We start from the raw sequence: 19,503 nt of genomic DNA on the forward strand, positions 1-19,503 counted from the left end.
CTCAACCCTAGCCAACTCACAGAAAGGTTAAAAATTTATAAAAAAAGAAAAGAAAATGCTGTGTAAACTTTTACTCTATAGGCCTGTAATTTTGGGACCCTTGTTATTGTTTGTTTAATTAGAACCCCTACAAATCCTTCATAAAGTTTACCCTGGCAAAAGCTACCGCCTTAAAGTTCTCCTCTTACATGCGTCAGTTAACATCAGCAGCATCAGACTAAAAGCATCGCCTTAGGTAAGCAATGCCATAAAACTAGCAAGCTACATTACTAGCTAACAGCTTAAAGGCAAAATAGTTCAATGAGCACTAAAGCGTGCATGCTGTACACAACATCTTAACTTTATACCTTGTCTGTGTTGGGGCAGTCTGGGGAAGCACTCAGTAGATATTCAGTAGATATCTGATGTAGTGAGTTTGGTAGAAATGCACGTAAAGATGGCGCCTGCTGCTGAGCCTGCATGTCAGATGTGTGCCGTACACTGAAGCACCTGTAAAACGCTCACCTGTCATTCAGCGTAATCTTGTTATGCTAGACAGGGCTACTATCTTGAGCCCAAATTTCCTTTGTTCCAAACTTGCTAATTTAAAAGTAGCTTTCAAAAGACATAAAATTATTGGTATTAGAGGTTTGTTCTTCAAATAATTCACATTATTTGAACCCCTGGACATTTCCAGCCTCACTAGAAACTCCAAAGAGGTTTCTTATTTTTTGTTTGATTCGTTTGTTGTGTGTATTGTAAAATTTTAAATGAAACAAATATTTCCCAAAAAAAAATAAGGTTGTGACATGTTGTTTTGATGGTTTTGTAGTATCTAGTAACAAGTAAATGCGGCCCAAAGAGCATTTACTGCACACTCCTAGAAGTTGGAGGAAAGCTTAAAGAAAAAAAAGAGCCTTTTTTTAAATAAAGCAAACAGTAAAGTCTGAGTTAAACAAAACTTACATTTGTGCCAAATGCGCTTAAATATATTCATGCAGTGTCTACATTTCTGACTGTGTACACAGATTACTGCAGCTAGGGCCCAGGCGCTCATCAGACTGCATCTCCAAATGATCCACAAAGTTGTCACAGCAAAAGCAGCCACTTAGAGCACACGCACTTACCACAAGCGGAACAAATATACATACAGACACTGATAAATGCCACTGCACTCACTGACGAGCTTCTGAATAATTGTGCCTCAGCAGCACTGTTTGCGGTGCAATGGTGACACCCCCCGGCGGACACACGCACTGCAGCAACACCAGTTAACATTTTAAACTCTGAAACATTAAATAATTTATAAAATTCACATTTTCTGAAAATATAGTGTTTATTGAAACTTCTGTTGAAATTTAAAAGTCTACATATAAACATTAATTTGCATATATGCTACATCAGGCTATTTTGGGGGATAATTTATATAAATTTTACTGCGAGATTTATTTTGGTTTTTCGGGAAGGGACAAAAAAACAATACGCTGATGATGTAGAAGTCTCAAAGCAAATTATATATCAAATATGATGCTTTAAAAGGGTTAAGTGAGTACAGCAAATGACACTCAACACTTAAGTGTATGACAGTAAGGCTTTATTTAATGATGGGAGGAAGACATGGCAGGTGGCAGGTTGTATCTCAGAGGTAAGCTGTTACACGGGTCTACAGATTACTGCTTTGGCTGCATACATACTGTCTGCACGAAATGAGAGAACAAGTCACCTCAAATATTTTCATCTGCAACAAGTCTATGAGGTGATCTTAAATGTACAGGTCTACATCAGAGTACCACTTAACATGCAGAGATACTTTTAATTGTATAGTCATCTAATTTGAATTTGTTTGCCTACCTACTGTTTGGTGTTTTGTTTTGTTTGCATCTACAGATATAACCTAAAAAAGAAGAGAAAAAAAAACAAAAAAAAAACAGGCATGCAGATGTAAAATTTGGTGGCAGGAGTAACTGTACTGGTTTGATCCCAGCAGAGTATAATATCAAAACCTTTATTATACAGCTCACTGAAGCTTTCAGGGCCAAACACCTCTGAAGGAAAACAAAAAGACAAACTCATAAATCCATACATGTGGAATGTAAAAACCCTTTTACTAAACAGCTGCTTAGACAATACTGTTGGACACAAAAACAAAGCAAATGGCCTTGTTAAAACTATGAAACCATAAGAAGAAAGCAGTTCTAATGGCTGAAGTCAGATGTTTGCTACAGTGTCTTTTGAGGCTTTGGATGCACTTTACGTCATCACAGGAACAAATGGCACTTCATTTTTTTGTTTTAGTTTCACAGCTTTTTGTTTACAATGTTTGGGTGTAGTTTTTTTTCCCCTTACGTCTACAATTACATTTCAAAATGAAATGCAAAACACGTTGTCAAAATAAACTGGCACAAAGTGGTGACAAGGCCACTATGTCTGAGCTATATTGTAGTCGAGCGGTAAGAGAGTGTAAAACGAGGATCCTAAAGTAATGCTATCCCTTCACAGTATCAGTATTGGAGCATCTCAGGTTGACTGAAAAAAATCATGAGTTTTGGTATGCTGTAAATGTGTTGAAAATATATACCACTACATTCTGTATGAAGGAAAAGAAATTTATAAGACATCAAAATTAAATCTGAGGTTAAGTAAACTAATTTAAACATAAAAGGCACCCAGTTTATGGGGAAAGCAAATTAACTATAAAACAAAAACATGCTCTTAAAGGGCACGTCCTCACAGACCAGTGTCTTCTATCATCCATCGGCAACAGGAAACAAAATATACCACTTTAAAAAAAAATTATATAGCCTGGGACCAGGTGTGGACAGGCCTGTGGCACCGAAGCCCTTCCCTGGACCTGAGCCTGTTATGATTATATATACATATATGAATGAACTACATGACCGTCCCAGAATGGACACCGAGTCAGGCACAGCCTGGACTCATTTCACATTCATTCGCGTTTACTCTCATAGACTGAATATACACTACAGCACAGCCAAAACAGAGACACTTTCAAATGGAGCAAGTTCAAAATGTTTACATCAACATTGAAATTATACCGCTTAATCCCACTGTAGCATGGCCACATAGTGTAGACGGGGTTGTGCAGGTGGACAATAAATATACATATATATATATTACAACTTTATATACAGTGAAATGGAGAAGGGGCACAGTGGTAAATTATTCTTCCTCTTTTATCGTGGTGAAGTGATGAGGAGATTTAGAGGACCCTGGATCTTTTGCTGGCCAGCGAGCCATGCTAAGGGACACAAAAAAAATTATTTATTTATTTTTTTAAATACAGAAGAGTTAACTGCGAGCTTGTTCAGACAATGTCAAAATACAACCCCAAATTCCAAATAAGTTGTTACACTATGTAAAATGTAAATAAAATCAGAATGCAGTGATTTTCACATCTTTCTTCAAATCAAATGGAACGTAGAAATCAAGTAAAAATGTTTTTTCCTCAAGAAAAAAAATAGGGTTGTTTTGAATTTTCATAGCACCAACATGTCTGAGAAAAAAGTTGGAAAGAGCCTATATTTACCACTGTGTAGCATCCCCTCTGCTTTTAATAACAGTATGTAACTGTCTATGAGCTGAAGAGACCAGCTGCTGGACTTAGAGGTAGAATATTATCCAATTCTTCTCTTATATATGATTCTAGCAGCTTAACGGTCGTGATCTTTGTTGTATTTTTTTATTTCATTATGTGCTGAATACTTCCAGTCGCTGAAAGGTCTGCACTGCAGACAGGTCAGTTCAGCACAGACTGCTCTACAATGAAGCTGGTTAGCATTGTCCGGCTGAAATATGCCAACACATCAAAAACAGGTCATATGTTGCGCTAAAGCTTGGAAATGTATTTCAGCATTGATGGTCCCTTTGCAGATTTGCAGGATACTGTGCCCATATGCACCCCCATGCAATCTGAGATGCAGGCTTTGAACTAAGCACAAGTAACAAGCTGGATGGTCCCTCTCCTCTTTAGTCTGGAAGCTGCAGTGTATTTGGATTTATCTGCCCACAGAACAGTTTTTTACTTTGCCTCAGTCAATTTTAAATGAGCTCTGGCTCAGAGAACATGGTGGCATTATGGATCATGATCACACATGGCTTTAACCTGCATCTGTGGACGGATTGGTGAACTGTTTTTACAGACAGTAGAAGTGTTCCTGAGCGATTGCCACGGTGCAATCACGCCTGTTTTTGTGTCACAGCATTTACAATTGACGAGACTAAAGATCGCAACCGGTCACAGCAGATGGCTGCCCCTCCCTGAGCCTAGTTCTGTTGGAGGCTTCTTTCTGTTTAAAGGGAGTTTTTCCTTCCCACTGTTACCAAAGTGCTTGGGGTCATATGATTGTTGGGTTGTAGGTTCTATCTAACAATATAAAACGCCTGTTGTTGTGATTGAATTGAATAGAACTGAACTGAATAGAAGTCACTTGGATGAGTGACGTAATGTTTCTCTCACTGAAAATGGTACATCAAGACTAACAGTTGTGTAGAGATTTCTCCAGAATCGTTTGTACTACAGATGATGATCGTATCAAATTATTTGCAATTTTATGTGGAAGACCATTATTCTGAAATTCTACAATTTGTAGGCACAGTTCCAGTTCATTTAATTAGTTGCAAAATATTCCACCAGCCATTTCTTTTTACTACCACTTACTTTTCCAGCTTTTTGTTGCCCCATCCCAGTGAATCAAAATGATCCACTGTTTAAACATAAATATGTTTTCTATGTTCTATTGTGAATAAAATATGGGTTTGCAAGATTTGCGCATCATTTTATTTACATTTTTTACACAGCATCACAACTCTTTTGGAACTGGGATTATAAACAAATATTATAAATAAAACAACAATTATCACTTAATATATATTTGAAATTAATAACAAATAATAAGCTGGAGTAAGTCAGCTTTAATTGCTTGACATACCTTGGCTTGCTTGTAAAAGTGAGGGGCCAACTCAACCAGCCAAGAGGACTCAACAGCAGTCACATCACGCATGTAGTATTTTGATGTCTGCACCACTTCATTGAAGACAACCCTGAAAGAATACAACACAGAAATGTTTACAGCATGTTTCTTTCATACACGTCCAAATACAAGATGCTTTTAGAAACATTTAGGGATTTCAGTTCTCTGCAAAGCCTTAAGATCATTACTGACACTTCAGCAGCTAAATGAATGAACACTGACCACTTTGGAGGTTTCTCTCCGTACAGCACAGAGTTTGGGTGGATGTGAAGCTCACGATCATCTCGTAAAGTCCTGGCAAAGGAAAAAGAATGACAGAGTGCACCAAGTTGTTTTTGTAAAACAAAAAAAACAACAAAAAAAAAACAAAACATGAAAACAGTTAAAACTCCTCTGGTGGGAAAACTGAGACATCTAATAAAGTGACAAAAGTTTGTTCTTACCGGTAGGAACCAGAATGGTGAATGCGAGCTGCATTAGCAAAAAATCCAGAGACAATGCACTTCAAGATCACATCTGGATCACCTGTGCGAGACGCACATCAAGAATATTAAACTGAAACAGCTTAAAAACAGGAGACTGCATGCCTAACAAGTCGGAATGCGTCGCGGAGTGAACGCGTGTACTCGGCTGTTACAAGTCCAGAAAGAAAAGGCATACCTTCACTGGAGGTCCGCGGCACTTTAAACTTGTTCATGAGGCGCCGGAGCTGCTCTCGTACGGTCACAGCTCGCAGCAGACCCTTGTAGTTGAGAAAATGCTCCTGACACCACTGGGAGCTCTTCTGGTGCTGCCGGAAAGAAGTAAAAACACAAGGTCAGAGTTGACTTTACTCCAGGCTTTTGCAAAGTTCGTGGTCACAATCTGAAGAATGTGCATACATGTGCTCACAACTATACCTTAATGAATGCTTCATACACATTCAGCATGGTGAGGTGGTCTCCTTCTGCAACTGCAAATTTCCTGTGCTCACGGGCCTGCAGGCAGAGATAGCAAAAAATAAATAAAGAGGATAATTGTTTTGCTGACTTAGCATTTCTGCTAAAAATACAACATGCTCCTTCTGAGGGCCGGTTTCCACTTACAGCAGCTTTCTTCTGATTGGGTGGCACGACAAATATATTCTGAATCTGCATCATTGCTGCTATGGTAACAATCTCTTTGGAGCACCCAAAGTTTCCCGACTCTAGGAGCATCTTAGCAAACATGGGGCTGAGGGGAAACTCTGCCATCCGCACACCCATGGGATCAGTCAAACGGCCGTAATGATCCAAACCTGCCAAGAGACACAAAATTAGCGACGAGTCTGCATTTTACACAAGGACATTTTACCTCGAAGAAGCTTGTGAGTGCAGGATTTTGAAAGTTAGTCCTATAGCTGAAGGACAAACTTTGCTTTTCCACTATTTCACATAATTTTTTAGGACCTTGTTTCTTACCTCCTAGAGCGTAGAGAAGCTCCAGTGCCTGAACCATAGTCTGAGCTGGAGGAGCCTAATAAATCATAATAAAAATAAAGGCAATTTTAAGCATAATATTTACTCTAAAAGACACAATGGAGTGGTAATTAGCACTCTTAGGAGGCCATGACATCTTTAAAAACACAAACTGCATTCATTTTACAGTTGCTATGCACATTTCTGGCACATTTCGCTTTCTAATAAAAATGTAAACTACGATTCCTTTCACAGTGGGTGAACACATCACAGCTACTCTGTGGATTCAAAGCGAGCCGCTCACAGAGAGAAAGCTGAACCGCAGCACGTTGTCGATGCCCAACGCTTTGAGCTGCAGGATGACAGGGGCCAAATTGGAGCGCTGCATCTCTGGCACAGTAGAAGCAGGCAGTTTCTCAAAGTCCTCCTCTGACAAAGGAACAGCAGCGATAAAGTGGACAAGGAGAGGACAGGGAGACATGCAGACAAGAAAAGAGAGGGAAAGCGAGTTATAATGAATAAAAATGTAAATAAAAATGTGTTCATCGCGTGTATCATATGGCTGGAGGTTCACACATACCCGTGTACAGTCGAAAGCATTTCCCAGGTCGGTTGCGTCCAGCTCTCCCCGCCCTCTGACTGGCTGAAGCCTTGGAGATGGGCGTGACCACCAGCGATTCAATGGCAGTGCGAGGATTATAGGCTCGCAGCTTCACAAACGCACAGTCAATGACAAATACGATTCCATTTATAGTGATGGAGGTCTCAGCTATATTAGTGGCCACCACAACCTGGAAGAAAAATGAAATGATATTGTGTTATTAAAGATTTATTTGCTTGTGCTGGCTCATATGTCACCAGTCTGTACCATTTCTATCGTTACAAGAAATTCTTCATAACAGTAAAAGATTTTTAATATATGCCAAAAATGGCAGTTATTTCATCCATTAACTAAAAATGTTAATATGATTATCCGGCTACCTTTTTGGCTTGACTTCCATTTCGGACTTGTAGGTTTGTCCATATAAACACACAAAAAGAAGATTTTTACCTTGCGAACAGAAGAGGGCACCCGCTCAAAGACCTTCATCTGATCGGCGTAAGGAAGACCAGAATACATGGGCAAAATTCTCAGGTGCTTCTTCATGCCGTACCGTGACAGAGTCCTGGCCTGATCCTGCAGCAGGGACACCACCTTCTCCACCTCCTCCTAAGGTGAAAAAGAAAACAATTGAAACCATTAAGAAACCTGGTATACGGGATGATTTGGTTTTTACCGTTTTCACACTGATGTCAAATAAAAGCTAGGTCAGTAAATTATATGGCTCCTAACCTGCCCAGTGAGAAAAGCCAGGACGTCTCCATCATCCTCAGTCTCGTGAATCTTTAGCACAGTCTCCACCGTAGCTTTCACATAATCAGGGACAGGACTGAAAACAAACCAAACATACCTCAGGAAAAAAAAAAACAACAACAACAAAAAGGAATATGGAAAAATAACAGACTATTTGGATTCTGTGTGTTGCCTACCTGACGGTGTAGAAGATATCCACTGGATAAGAGCGTCCCTCTACTGTCAGAATTCCACAGGTGTCCTTGCTCGGATCGCCGGACTCATTCAGGTTGAAGAAGTCATGGAATTTCTTCACATAATATTCATATTTCAATTAATAAAATGGACAATAATAAAGCATTTTTAACCACTAGTTGATTCTTTTCACGTTTGAATTGAGGCATTATAATTGCATTAACATTAAAGAAGCCAACTACACTGCTTCCACAGCTGGCAGGCTTGGCAAAGACTTAACACATTAAACAAGGGTTACATTTAAAATTGAATTTAATGTTTAATTCACTTTAACCAAACCAAAGAAACAGTTGTTGCCCTCAGTCTGACATTTGAGAAAGTTCACAACTTCCAGCCCCGTTTAGCCGAAAAACGTGGCACGTGTAGATAAAAGCCTTTTTAAACTGAAAGTACAGTACGTATCTGATATGACATTTCAGCTGACTCGGGTAATGCTTAGCACAATCGTGGCCTGATTATGTCTTTCTATCATCAGGGTATCGCAGATGTCGGTACAACGTGATCTGACCTGACATCAGCTTTCCCTCTGTCGGTCTTTTGTTTATCTTTTCTGTCTAATCAAGCATATCTGCTCATCTTAATGATTCAGTCACCTTGGCATCAAGAGTGGCAGAGGCCACAATCAGCCTCAGGTCTCGTCGCTTCTTCTGAATCTGCCGAAGAATCGGAGAGAAACGGATGAAAGTCAGAGGAATGAGCCACAACTTTCTCTCCTATTTAAAGAGCTGTAAATTAACGAGTGACATTAACGTAAAGTTTAGATTTCTTTCAGCGGGCATTACCTTCTTTAGCAGACCAATCGCTATGTCTGTATAGAGGGTCCTCTCATGCGCCTCGTCTAGCATCAACACACTTTGGGTGAGGGTACAATGAAGAACATTAGTTGCAAAAAAGTAAACATTCATTAATACTTTATAACAAAAACAAGAGTAAGGAAGATCACAGGCCAGCATCATGACAGCTCTGTGTCCTGGTTTTGTACATGCTGCCTCCTTAGTAACGTATTTGCCATGCAGGGAAAAAGGGAGTGCTTAATGGCTCTATTGCAATCATGTACCTGTACTTTTTCAGAAGAGGATCAGACATCATCTCTCGCACCAGCATGCCATCTGTTAGAAACTGAAGCACACAGGCGCAGTTAAGGCCTGCAGGACATTTACAGAAAAATTCACAGAAATTTCTGCCAACGGGTTATAAAGAGCCAGTAATCATAGCCACACACTTTCTTGAAAACAAGGTTTCTTATCTTTAGATTATGAGATATTTTTCTCCAAATAATGACTGCCCCCCATCAGTATTGCTGAGGCTGATCCCTACTTAGCCTCTTAAAATAGTGAGAAACATTCACATCTAATGATAAGTCCAAGTTGGTTTTCTCCAATACGACCTCTAAAATCTTTTTCACCCCCCACACAAACAGAACTGGGCTTTCATACAACAACACACATGAAAAGCTTATCGCTAAGGCCACACACACGTCTGACACCAAATACCTTGATCCTTGTAGCGTGGGGATCAGAGCAGTCATCGAATCTAATAGTGTAGCCCACCTCATGGCCCAGCAGGGCCCCTCTCTCCTCTGCCACACGGTTAGCTACCTATCAGCAGGAAACAAAGAGGGGCGAAAATACAGAGTTTAAGGAATGTGTGTGCCCTTCGGTGTGAGCTCAACTGCTGTGAAGGGAATGACATTGGCAAACAGTGAAGGAGCCGTGCATTAAGAAGAGATCAGTGGGGTTCTTACAGAGATAGCAGCCACACGTCGAGGCTGTGTCACTCCAATCACCTTCCCCTCCGCTGCCCAGCCAGCCTCCAGCAGGTACTGACGAAAATCACATGAAAAAAGAGAAGGTAGATCCAAAAAAGGAGGGAAGTACAAAGCATGAAAAGCAGACTGTGCATAAATTACATTCTAGCTGATGTGGTCCAAACACTTGCTTCAAAAGAGGCTACTAAGCACCAAAAAACAAGGTCATGTTAAACCGCTGTGGGAGTTAATCCACATGAAAAGGTGTGAGTCACTGCAGCATGACTTTGAAGGTACTCCCCCTTTTTTTCCTGACTGCTATCATAAATGCAAGAAAACTGTTCTTATTCATTCATTTTTTAGCGTCGCCATAAATGTTGCATGGAGTAAATCACACTAACCTGAGGTATCTGTGTCGTCTTCCCACATCCAGTCTCACCAACTATGATTACAGTCTGGAAGCTCTCAACCAAGTACAAGATGTTGTTTCTGTGCTGGAAGGGCAGCAGTAACGAGAAGCACTTAATGAACAATTAAAGAACAAGCACAGGGGATCACAAAATAACCCTGTAACATTAGAGCAGGTGCAAAAGCGGTTTAAAAACCTTAAAAACGGGGAGTTTCTGTCGCTGCTTCTCTATGGAGAGTGCGGTGTGGGGGTTGAAGATGATTGGGGAGCCGGTGGTCTCTGAGTTCAGCTCCCGCTCCTCTGAGATCCCCGGTGCCTCAGAGCCTGAAGCAGAGCAGATGGTGAAGGAGGAGAAGATAAGATATTTTATTTAAACGCAGGCAGGCTGAGGAAAAGGGGATTTAGGAGGATTTGATTTGGTGCAGTGAACATGTCATGGCAGAGCGATAAAAGAAACGTTTAAGCACACACAAACTCCATCATGTGTGTTATTGTACCCTGCTCCACAGTGCGTGTGTCTGTGTGTGTTCCTCTGGCAGGTTATAGTTTGATTCCGCGCAGTTAAACGGAGCTGATCTGCGCCGGCTGCAGAAATCACGCAGCTGCCGTGAACGCCGCTGCAGTCGCACCGAGACTCGCTGGTCGACGTTAGCAGCTCACGCTAACAAATACAAACCCAAACAAACCACCAACAAGATAATCTATCCTCTTTTATTCCTACTTACCCGGCTTCCAAAATTTCATCGTGGAGAGGGGAGCCGCCATCTTGGCTTCTACGTCACATATCCCCCCCCCTTTGCATAGCCGGGGGATGACGTCACTAGCTCTGTTTCCTTCGTTTTTATGAACGATGTCCGCTCGTTCAAAAGCAGGTGCAAGGGGAAGTTTACGTTGACTTTTCAAGCTGTTAATTACATACGTCATAAATACTAGAGTTAAATATATACGCACACTAGACATTTTATTGGGTACATCTTGGTAGTACCAGTTTGGCGCCCTTTTGGCTTCTGAACCGCCTTCATGGCAACAAGATGACCCCCCAAAACGGGGATGGGTTGTCTAAAAACTTTCTTGTATGCTGATGTCAGCAATGTTAACTTGGAAATCTAGTGTCTCTTTGTGTCATTGTGAAGTCATATAATATTGTATTGAAATAATAATGTTTTAAAAGCTTAAACAAAGAAAGTGCTCATGTCACCCAATTAATTTCTTTAAAGTTTAGAGATGATCCAATAGAAACTAAAGTTTTTTCCTATGACCTTGAAGCATTACATACTAAAATGGTGTGTTTGATTGTCTTTAGCCATATGATTGAAGCAGAACTGATGATGCAGGCAGCATGTCAACACAGAATTCATGCAGCGATTTTGTGAAACTTTATGGCATCATTGTGACATCATAGGGCATGTGATGTACAGCTCAGTTGTTCAGTTTACTTTTTGAAAATTTTAGAAAATTTTTATTCGCGTTAGTTTAGTTTTTTATTATTAATGTATGTCCAGCGGCCTCAGTTCCTAGGTTTACATCACCCTTCAGGGGTGTTTAACTTAGGCCTATGTCCGGGTTTTAGTTAACACCCTGGGTCAACACACCTGAATCAAATGATTAGTTTATTACCAGGCTTCAGAACTTCAAGACATGTTGAGGAGGTCCAGTGTCCTGCAGGACACATCTAAAACCTGCAGGACACCGCCCTCGAGGTCAACATGGCTGAATCATGCCTGAATTGATTAGTTCATTACCAGGACTCTCGAGAACTTCTAGACATGTTGAGGAGGTAATTTAGCCATTTAAATCAGCTGTGTTGGATCAAGGACACATCTAAAACCTACAGGACACCGTCCCTTGAGGCCTGGGGTTCCCCCACCCCTGATGTATGCAATGTATATAGTAGGGCAACCAGACAGCGAAAATTGTGAGGTACTTTGTATAATACGTTGCACTGAAACCTTTGTCTAATAAAGACTTTTGAAAGAAAGTATATTGTAGGGCAAGATTGAGGAAAATCAGTACACAAAATGCTTTGTTAGCTTTGTTTTCAAAAGTCTAGTATTTTGTTTGTTTGTTTGTTTTTTTTACATCTAGTTTTTTTCAGTTTATTTTAAATAGCTATAATATTCTTGCACCTCCATGATATGAATCTCCCCATTTCATCACATCCCCACAGAGGGGGAGATAAGTCCAGAAGCTGAGATCTTGGTCTTAAACGGTACCAAGTTTAGACAGTGTGGAAAGTCCACAGCATTCATCTTTCATGTGGCTTCCTGGGAAGCCACAAAACAGACAATCTCTCCTGGGCCATCAACACCATGGCATGGCAATATTTGCACTGCCTGGGAATCATCAAGGAAAAGCTGCTGGTGACCTTTTACCATTCCACAACAGAGAGTGTGTTAACATGCTGCCTCACAGTGTGAGATGCTGGCTGCTCAGTAGCTCTACAGAAGGTCATTCCCAGACCGGCCAAAAATAAATAAATAAATAAAATCAGGGGCTGCCCCTTTAACACTGCACACACGCTACCTTTACAGAGCCCAAACATTGTAAAAGACTGCTCTCATCCTGCCTACCTGCCGTTCGACCTCTGCAGACACCGCAGATTACTAAAAGTTTGAACAGTTCCTACCCAAAGGCCATTACCACTCGCAACTTTACATACAAAACAGTCACAGTAAACACTCAAATATTTTTCCAATGTCAGTTTCAGTTTGCATTCAATCACTTTTTAAATTTAGATTCATTAAAAAAAAAAAAGAGACCACCTCTTTGAAAATGGAGGCCAAATAAAGCCCATGTTTAATGATTCCCAAAATTTTGATCAGAAAATACAAACCTTTCAAACACCAGCTGCATATCTAATATAACAGTATCATTGCATTAACTTTGCATGAACTGCTTTTTTTAAGTTCTTCATGATAAAATACTGAAAAATGTTTATTCAAACAAGGCATAAATACAAATAAATCTGCATAATACAAGCTGGATTTAAGAAAAGGGACAATGCAGACATTTTACCAACAAGTTTAAATTAATTTCAACACAAGAACTAAGACTTTGATCTGGAAGCTACGTATGAGAAAGACATTAAATTTAAATAATTCTAACAGATCAGGTTTGACTTAAATCTGTGAATTGCATATGACCACAACATGCAAGTTTCCTCACTTTTTCCATTGAGGAACATTTATGGAGAGATAAATTTGATAGCTATCTGTTCCTGCAGCACATTGACACTAGTGACACTGAGATAGGATATTAGCCAATACACGCTCTTACAACCAGCATTTATTTCAATATTAAAAGTTAGACTCCAGCTACAATTTTCACATTCGTTAAATTTGACAGCAGATCTTTAGAAATAATAAGAAATTGAAGGTTTATATCCACTTGAGGGGAAAAAAAAATGGAGTTCTATTTCACAAGAAAACATAACTCCAGCCTTCAAAATACAGACATACATATACTGTAGCTGGTAACCACAACAGTAAGCTGTAATGTGCTGTACTTTAAGGCAGCTAAGATCTTAAAAAAAAAAGAAAGAAAAAGAAAGAGACAAATATACATAAGGTAGTTTGGGGGATTAACAGTGAAGCCACAGATTGAATCTTTTACTAGTACTTCTGTTCATCGGGTATGGTGGATTTTTGTCCCTGAAATAAAAGGAGACATTTAACATTCAACCGTGGACTGATTGAACCCTCTCGACTAAATGATGACACACTGTTTTCACTGTCCTGCACCTGTCACCTGACTGACCAGCTCGTGAGCAATAACCTGCGAGAACAGTGACCGCGCTCGCTATTCGTTATCACTTCACTCTGAAATCGATGTTCATGTTGCTCATCAAGCTACTGTTTACAAAAATTGATACAGATTCAACCACATGGTTTCCTGTGCCTTTAGTGTTTTACCAGTCATGAAGATGACGTGTTGAAGGAAATGAATGAATCAAATATGCCTTCAATAGAAACTCTCGGAAAATAAAGAAAAAGAAAAGAAAAAAGTACAGTATTTGAACATTTTCATTGCTGTGTTCTTCCTGGATATTCCAAAGAGAATTCCCATGGTGCACTGCACACTGAGAAGTCATACTTTATGTAGTAGCACTGATAATCCCATACCACTGAGTTCTTGTATCTTGACAATTTACTTTAGCAGAAGTGTTCAATGTTTTTAGTGTCTTACAGATTCCTCCTCAGTCAAAATGTAGAGCTGTGTAAAAGATTATCCACACCACCTGATCGAGAGAGACAAAAAGATGTGGTTACATTCACAATCAAAGCATGGGCCTCAGACCTGACAGATTTCAAACTGAGCTGAAGAAAACCATCAGATAGCTTTAAAAACACTGATGTAATACAGAACTTCTGGTACCGTCACACTGTATCATATTCATCTCTCACAAGAACATATATTTATGTTGTAAGGTACACCCTACAATAATACATACAGAGAAAACCCCAACAATCACATGACCCCCTATGAGCAAGCACTTTGGCGACACACCAACATTTTCTGGTAATGGTTCTCAGCACATATTCTCTTCTTTTCCAAAACAAACTTCCTGCTGGGCTGTGAGGCTTAATACACTAAATTAAAACGTATTACTGTGAGAAAGAACACCATCACAAATTTGGATTTTTTGTTAGTTTGTTTGTTTTTAATTTGATCAACTAACATGTCAGAGAGTAACGTGAAAATTAATATCAAATACTACAAGAAGAAAACAATTAAAAAGCTTTAGACAACGAGCTGACATTTTTATGAATCATACAAATCTCTAAACGACATAAAAACTGAGGGGAGGGGGGGAAACAAAAAAGGGAAAAAAAAGAGAACTTGGAGGTTTAAGGTGACGGTGTTTTTGGTAGTAGCAGTTTAACATCTGGTCTTCATCTAAAAATCAACCAACTGTAAACTTTTAAAGTTTCACTGCATTTCACTCACAGTGGTTTCCTTTCTCCTGGGGCAGTCTAGAATTGAAAAGTACTTTGTCTGTGTTTGAGAAGCAATAAACTAAAAAAAAATGTAACATAATTATGTGTACTAGCAAAAATCTCCCCTACAGGCCTGTGGAAAAAGCCTGTCGCTTTCCTCATGTATAAAAAACACATGTTCATTTATGATGTTATTTTTTATTATAAATCTAATAAAATATTATTTTTATTATATCACTATATATAGTGAGATGACAAAAACACCAAACTATTCACTAATGAATAGATATTTATTGCTCGTCTTTGCAAGCTAAATATCATTCATATAAGATAAAGTAATTAACCAATTACACTGTTAGTGTAATTGGTTAATGAACACTTATTTACAATTATGCATTTCAACAAATTCCAGGGACACCAAAGTGCCACTGCACTAAAGATTTAATCTTTCATACTATTTGTAACAGTTTTGCATTTTACTGTTATGTTATTTGGTGATTTTCAATTACCATTTCTCATCATCTGCTGTCTCTGACTGGAGTAGGGTGCACTCATAGGGATCATTTTGTGTGAAAGAAGTGTCACGTGACCCACACAACACCCATGTTTTACATGAGCACAGACAGCCTGAAGTAGACAGCCCAGCAGACTTGTTGAAAAGCCCAGACAGCAGATGCTTTTCATTGCTTTTAACACGCCGTTTCACTTCAGCTCTTTGTATGTTTGAATTTCATGAATTTCTGTGGCTGGCTGACGGATCAACAGCAGCACAAACCCACAGAGTGCTTGTACCACATACTTTGTACACTGCCTCCATTGACACAGCTCTCTAGAGGTAAATGGGCCATCCTTGAACTGCTAATGGACTACAAATGTGCTACCCTTGCTTAACCCAATGTGACATCTAACATGAATTTACATGCATGTACACCAGGAACCAGATGAGCCAATTTTGAAAGTCTAAGAATTTTTGTTATACTTCAACAGTTTATACATTTTGATAGACATTACTAAACCCACCAGAAACAGGGCAAAAGATGTCATGAAGCCTTCTTTGGTGAGTTCCCACGTGCCTCCATACTCTTCCTCATCGATCTGCTGAAAGCTGCTGAAGTATACATACAGGACGCCAGCATTGATAATGCAGAATCTAAAAAGGGCAAACACACAAAGATGTTAGCTTTTCAGTGTTTCCTTTGGTACAACAGGATATGTAAAGGGTCAGTGAAAGATGTAAGGTTTAGACAAGCTGTACACAATACTTACATGGCTATTCCCAGAAATCCTTTTAGTGGTGCTACGCCCCATATCACACCAAGGATAATTGCAATAATTTGTCGGAGCCAATAAATCACATCTAAGAACTCATCCTGTGGAATAAAACAAACAAATTTTATTTAAAGAATGACTCAGTTATAATGCTAGTAAATAAAGATGCTGAAATAACTATACTATTTGATTTAATGCTATCAAAGGAGTGCGTTTGTGTTGGAAAGGCTGTCCACCTTTTAGGCCTATCCAGGTAATCAGAGATAGCCCACTTTTAATTATGCCTGCTAATTACCATTTTGTTGATAAGCAACTGATAAGGTTTTAGTTCAGGTCATGGCAAAAAATGATTGCATTGACTGATTATCAAGTCCAAATAAAACTAATTAGATTTTTTTTTCCTTTTATTAAACACACTCTTTGAGAAGAAAACAGAAAAATTGGGTCATAGTTAACTTTTTGTCTATGCATTTTAAAAACAATTTAACAACTTAGTCCTACAGTGCTGTGAAAAAGCATTTGTTCCCTTACTGTAAATACAAGATAAATTTTTAAATTATGATTTCATTTTTTGAGGGGAAGAGGTTATCAAAACCTACCCGGCTCTGAGTTAAAAAGCAACTGAGGCCTAAACCTAATAAATGGTTTCAATAACAAGCAATGACCCTTTCACATCACTGGGGAGGAATTTTGGCCCACTCTTCTTTCCAAAATTGTTTTAATTCTGTCACGTAAAGTGTTTTCAGGCATGAACGGCCCGTTTAAGGTCAGACTAAACTACCTCAATCTGATTTGAGCGCAGACTTCGACTTTGCCATACCTCTGAATAGCTCAATTTGTTTTGTTAATTTTAACTGTTCAGAGGTGGGCTTGGTGGTGCATTTCTGATCATTGTCCTGTTTCTTAACCTAAGTGAGCTTCAGGGCATGGACAGATGGCCAGAGATTCTTAGGGTTTTCTGGTTGAGAGCAGAATTCATGGTTCTATCATTTACAACAAGTCGTTCGGGTCCTAAAACAGCAAAACAGCCCAAGACCATCACACTACCACCACCATGTTTGGCTGTTGGTATGATGTTTTTAAGAAATGCCGTGTTAGTTTTATGCCAGTTGTAACTGATTTTGTGACTTTAAAAAAATAAAATAAAATTTTTTTTAAAAAAATCAACTTTTGTCTAATCAGTTCCCAGAATATTTTCCCACAAGTCATGAGGCTCATCAAGATGCTTTTTGGCAGATGTGAGACAATGCTTTGTGTTCTTTTTAATCAGCAGCTCTCCAATGGATGCCATGTTTTTGCCCAGTCTTTTGTTGCAGAATCATAAACATTGTCCTTAACTGAGGCAAGCGAGGCCTGCAGTTCTTTAGATGTTGTTCTGGGTTCTTTTGTGACCACCCGGATGAGTCGACAAAGCACTCTTGGAATAGTTTTGTCAACCACTCCTGGGAAGGCTCAGCACTGGGTCACTACAGGTTCTCTCCATTTGTGGATAACGGCTCTCACTGTGGTCCACCGGCATCCCAAAGCCTTATAAATGGCTTTGTAAACCTTTACAGACTGTCAAGATTCTTATTAGGTTATGACATATAGTCTGGGTGGGGGTCATTTTCCCACTTTAATAAATGAAATCATCTTTTAAAACCTGCATTTTGTATTACTCGGGTTATCTTTGTCTATTTTTTTTAACCTCTTTTTTTAAAGCATCTTTTGACAAACATGGGGAAAAAGCCAGTGTTAGCCCTGCGACAAACTGGCGACCCGTCCAGGGTGTACCCTGCCTCTTGCCCTATGACAGCTGGAATAGGCTCCAGCACCCCCGCAACCCTGAATTGGATAAGCGGAAGAGATAGATGGAAAAAAAAACAAAAAAAAAAAACAACAACACAATAATAAAGAAAAAAAAATCAGGACCAGGAATTTTTTTTTTTTTTTTTCCACAGCACTGTACGTTGACACACTCAGCTACATGTTCTGCAACCAGTACTGAGTATACCACTAAAATAAATACATTTTAGTGGTATAAATAAATTCTCATGTTATGGGGACATATCAGTGATATTATCGACCAACCAATATATCAGTCAGACTTTGAAAGGCTTACAATATTTATTAGGCAATGAATTTCGTTATGAATAACCACAAACAAGAGCAATATTTGAAAGTAGGGCTAAACCAAGACGATTAACTCTACTCCCTTTAGATCTGACAGCTAGCCCAGATTAATCCTTCGCAGCCACAGCTCCAGCTCGCTGCCATATTACACGCTTTCACAACTTTGAGTCAACTAACAACAAGAGCAATAACATAACGAAAAAGAACAAATTGGCTGACCTTCTCTTCCCAAACAGCGTTACTGCTGAAGGCTTTGCTCCATGTGGACTGCTTTACACCTCCATTCACTAGATGACTTTCTTCTTTCCGCTTTGAAATGCTCGTCATTCTTTGCGCTTTCTTTCAGCGACACACGTGGAAAAGTTACACTCCAAGCTCGGTGACACCTACAGGTAGATTTCACTGTCCTTCTTCGACCGGAGGCAGAAAGTGCTAGGAAATATTTGAAGGTATTAAGAAAATCTACGCTTCGCTGAGCTGACAGGTTTCAGAAGCTAACCGTAAAAGGGAGTCTGAGCATGCGTAATATCGTTTGAACCCAGCCCTCGACGGCCAATCAGAGAGTGCGACGTTTCTGCGCCGCTATTCCTCAGAATCGCTATAAATTCCACAGCGACCTCTGATGGTGAAACTCAGAAAGTGCCCAGTATTACCAAATCACGTTAGTACCCCAGTGATTTTTATCAGACCGACTTGCAGTGGCTGTTACGTGAAATGTGATACATAGAATATTCATTAACATGTTCTAAATGTTTTAATTTTTTTGATTTGGTAACATGCATTACTGTAATATAATTACAGATTTTTTTAAACAAAAATGAAATAGTAAGTGTTTAAACACGTTTACCTCAATTTGGAGGTAAAACAGTAGCCATGTAAGCTATTCATTACATTTATCTAAATATTTAGCTATTCCTTCCATTCATTTGACACTTACACATATTCACATCTATTATATTTAGTAAGCTTCTCCATTTCCATTACAGTTAAATCTGCCATCTATATTGATAAGCTATCCAGAAATTTATATATAAT

At 39.3% G+C, this 19,503-nt stretch overlaps 2 protein-coding genes across 2 annotated transcripts; both read right to left on the reverse strand.

Annotated features, from left to right (window-relative positions):
* Positions 1-1,556: 1,556 nt before the first annotated feature.
* dhx35 (DEAH-box helicase 35) lies at positions 1,557-10,997 on the reverse strand. Its single transcript, XM_031757997.2, has 21 exons — positions 10,876-10,997; positions 10,347-10,474; positions 10,143-10,235; positions 9,739-9,816; positions 9,488-9,592; positions 9,052-9,113; positions 8,777-8,846; positions 8,588-8,647; positions 7,937-8,049; positions 7,740-7,836; positions 7,458-7,616; positions 6,987-7,197; positions 6,711-6,835; positions 6,410-6,464; positions 6,056-6,246; positions 5,870-5,947; positions 5,631-5,760; positions 5,414-5,495; positions 5,193-5,264; positions 4,929-5,040; positions 1,557-3,238 (listed from the first exon to the last, which is right to left on the reverse strand). The coding sequence occupies exons 1-21, from the start codon at positions 10,913-10,915 to the stop codon at positions 3,200-3,202; spliced, it is 2,100 nt and encodes a 699-aa protein (XP_031613857.2). The 5' UTR covers positions 10,916-10,997; the 3' UTR covers positions 1,557-3,199.
* A 1,916-nt stretch (positions 10,998-12,913) lies between these two features.
* Positions 12,914-18,996, reverse strand: rab5if (RAB5 interacting factor). The gene is made up of 4 exons (XM_031758002.2): positions 18,688-18,996; positions 16,354-16,457; positions 16,108-16,237; positions 12,914-14,387 (listed from the first exon to the last, which is right to left on the reverse strand). Exons 1-4 carry the CDS (start codon positions 18,793-18,795, stop codon positions 14,346-14,348), a joined length of 384 nt encoding a protein of 127 aa, XP_031613862.1. The 5' UTR covers positions 18,796-18,996; the 3' UTR covers positions 12,914-14,345.
* Between the last annotated feature and the right edge of the window lie 507 nt (positions 18,997-19,503).

Source organism: Oreochromis aureus, linkage group 20 (genome assembly GCF_013358895.1).
Source record: "Oreochromis aureus strain Israel breed Guangdong linkage group 20, ZZ_aureus, whole genome shotgun sequence".
Taxonomy (NCBI): domain Eukaryota; kingdom Metazoa; phylum Chordata; class Actinopteri; order Cichliformes; family Cichlidae; genus Oreochromis; species Oreochromis aureus.

Excerpts from the sequence above, each read along its gene's own strand:
- dhx35 (XM_031757997.2), bottom strand. The coding sequence starts at position 10,915 with ATGGCGGCTCCCCTCTCCACGATGAAATTTTGGAAGCCGG. Across the intron at positions 6,247-6,409 it reads GCTTCTCTACGCTCTAGGAG|GTTTGGATCATTACGGCCGT; the intron begins GTAAGAAACAAG and ends GTCTCTTGGCAG. Across the intron at positions 5,761-5,869 it reads TGTATGAAGCATTCATTAAG|CACCAGAAGAGCTCCCAGTG; the intron begins GTATAGTTGTGA and ends TCTTTCCGGCAG.
- rab5if (XM_031758002.2), bottom strand. The coding sequence starts at position 18,795 with ATGACGAGCATTTCAAAGCGGAAAGAAGAAAGTCATCTAGTGAATGGA. Across the intron at positions 16,238-16,353 it reads GGATTTCTGGGAATAGCCAT|ATTCTGCATTATCAATGCTG; the intron begins GTAAGTATTGTG and ends TGCCCTTTTTAG. Across the intron at positions 14,388-16,107 it reads CATCTTTTGCCCTGTTTCTG|GTGGTGTGGATAATCTTTTA; the intron begins GTGGGTTTAGTA and ends TCTCTCGATCAG.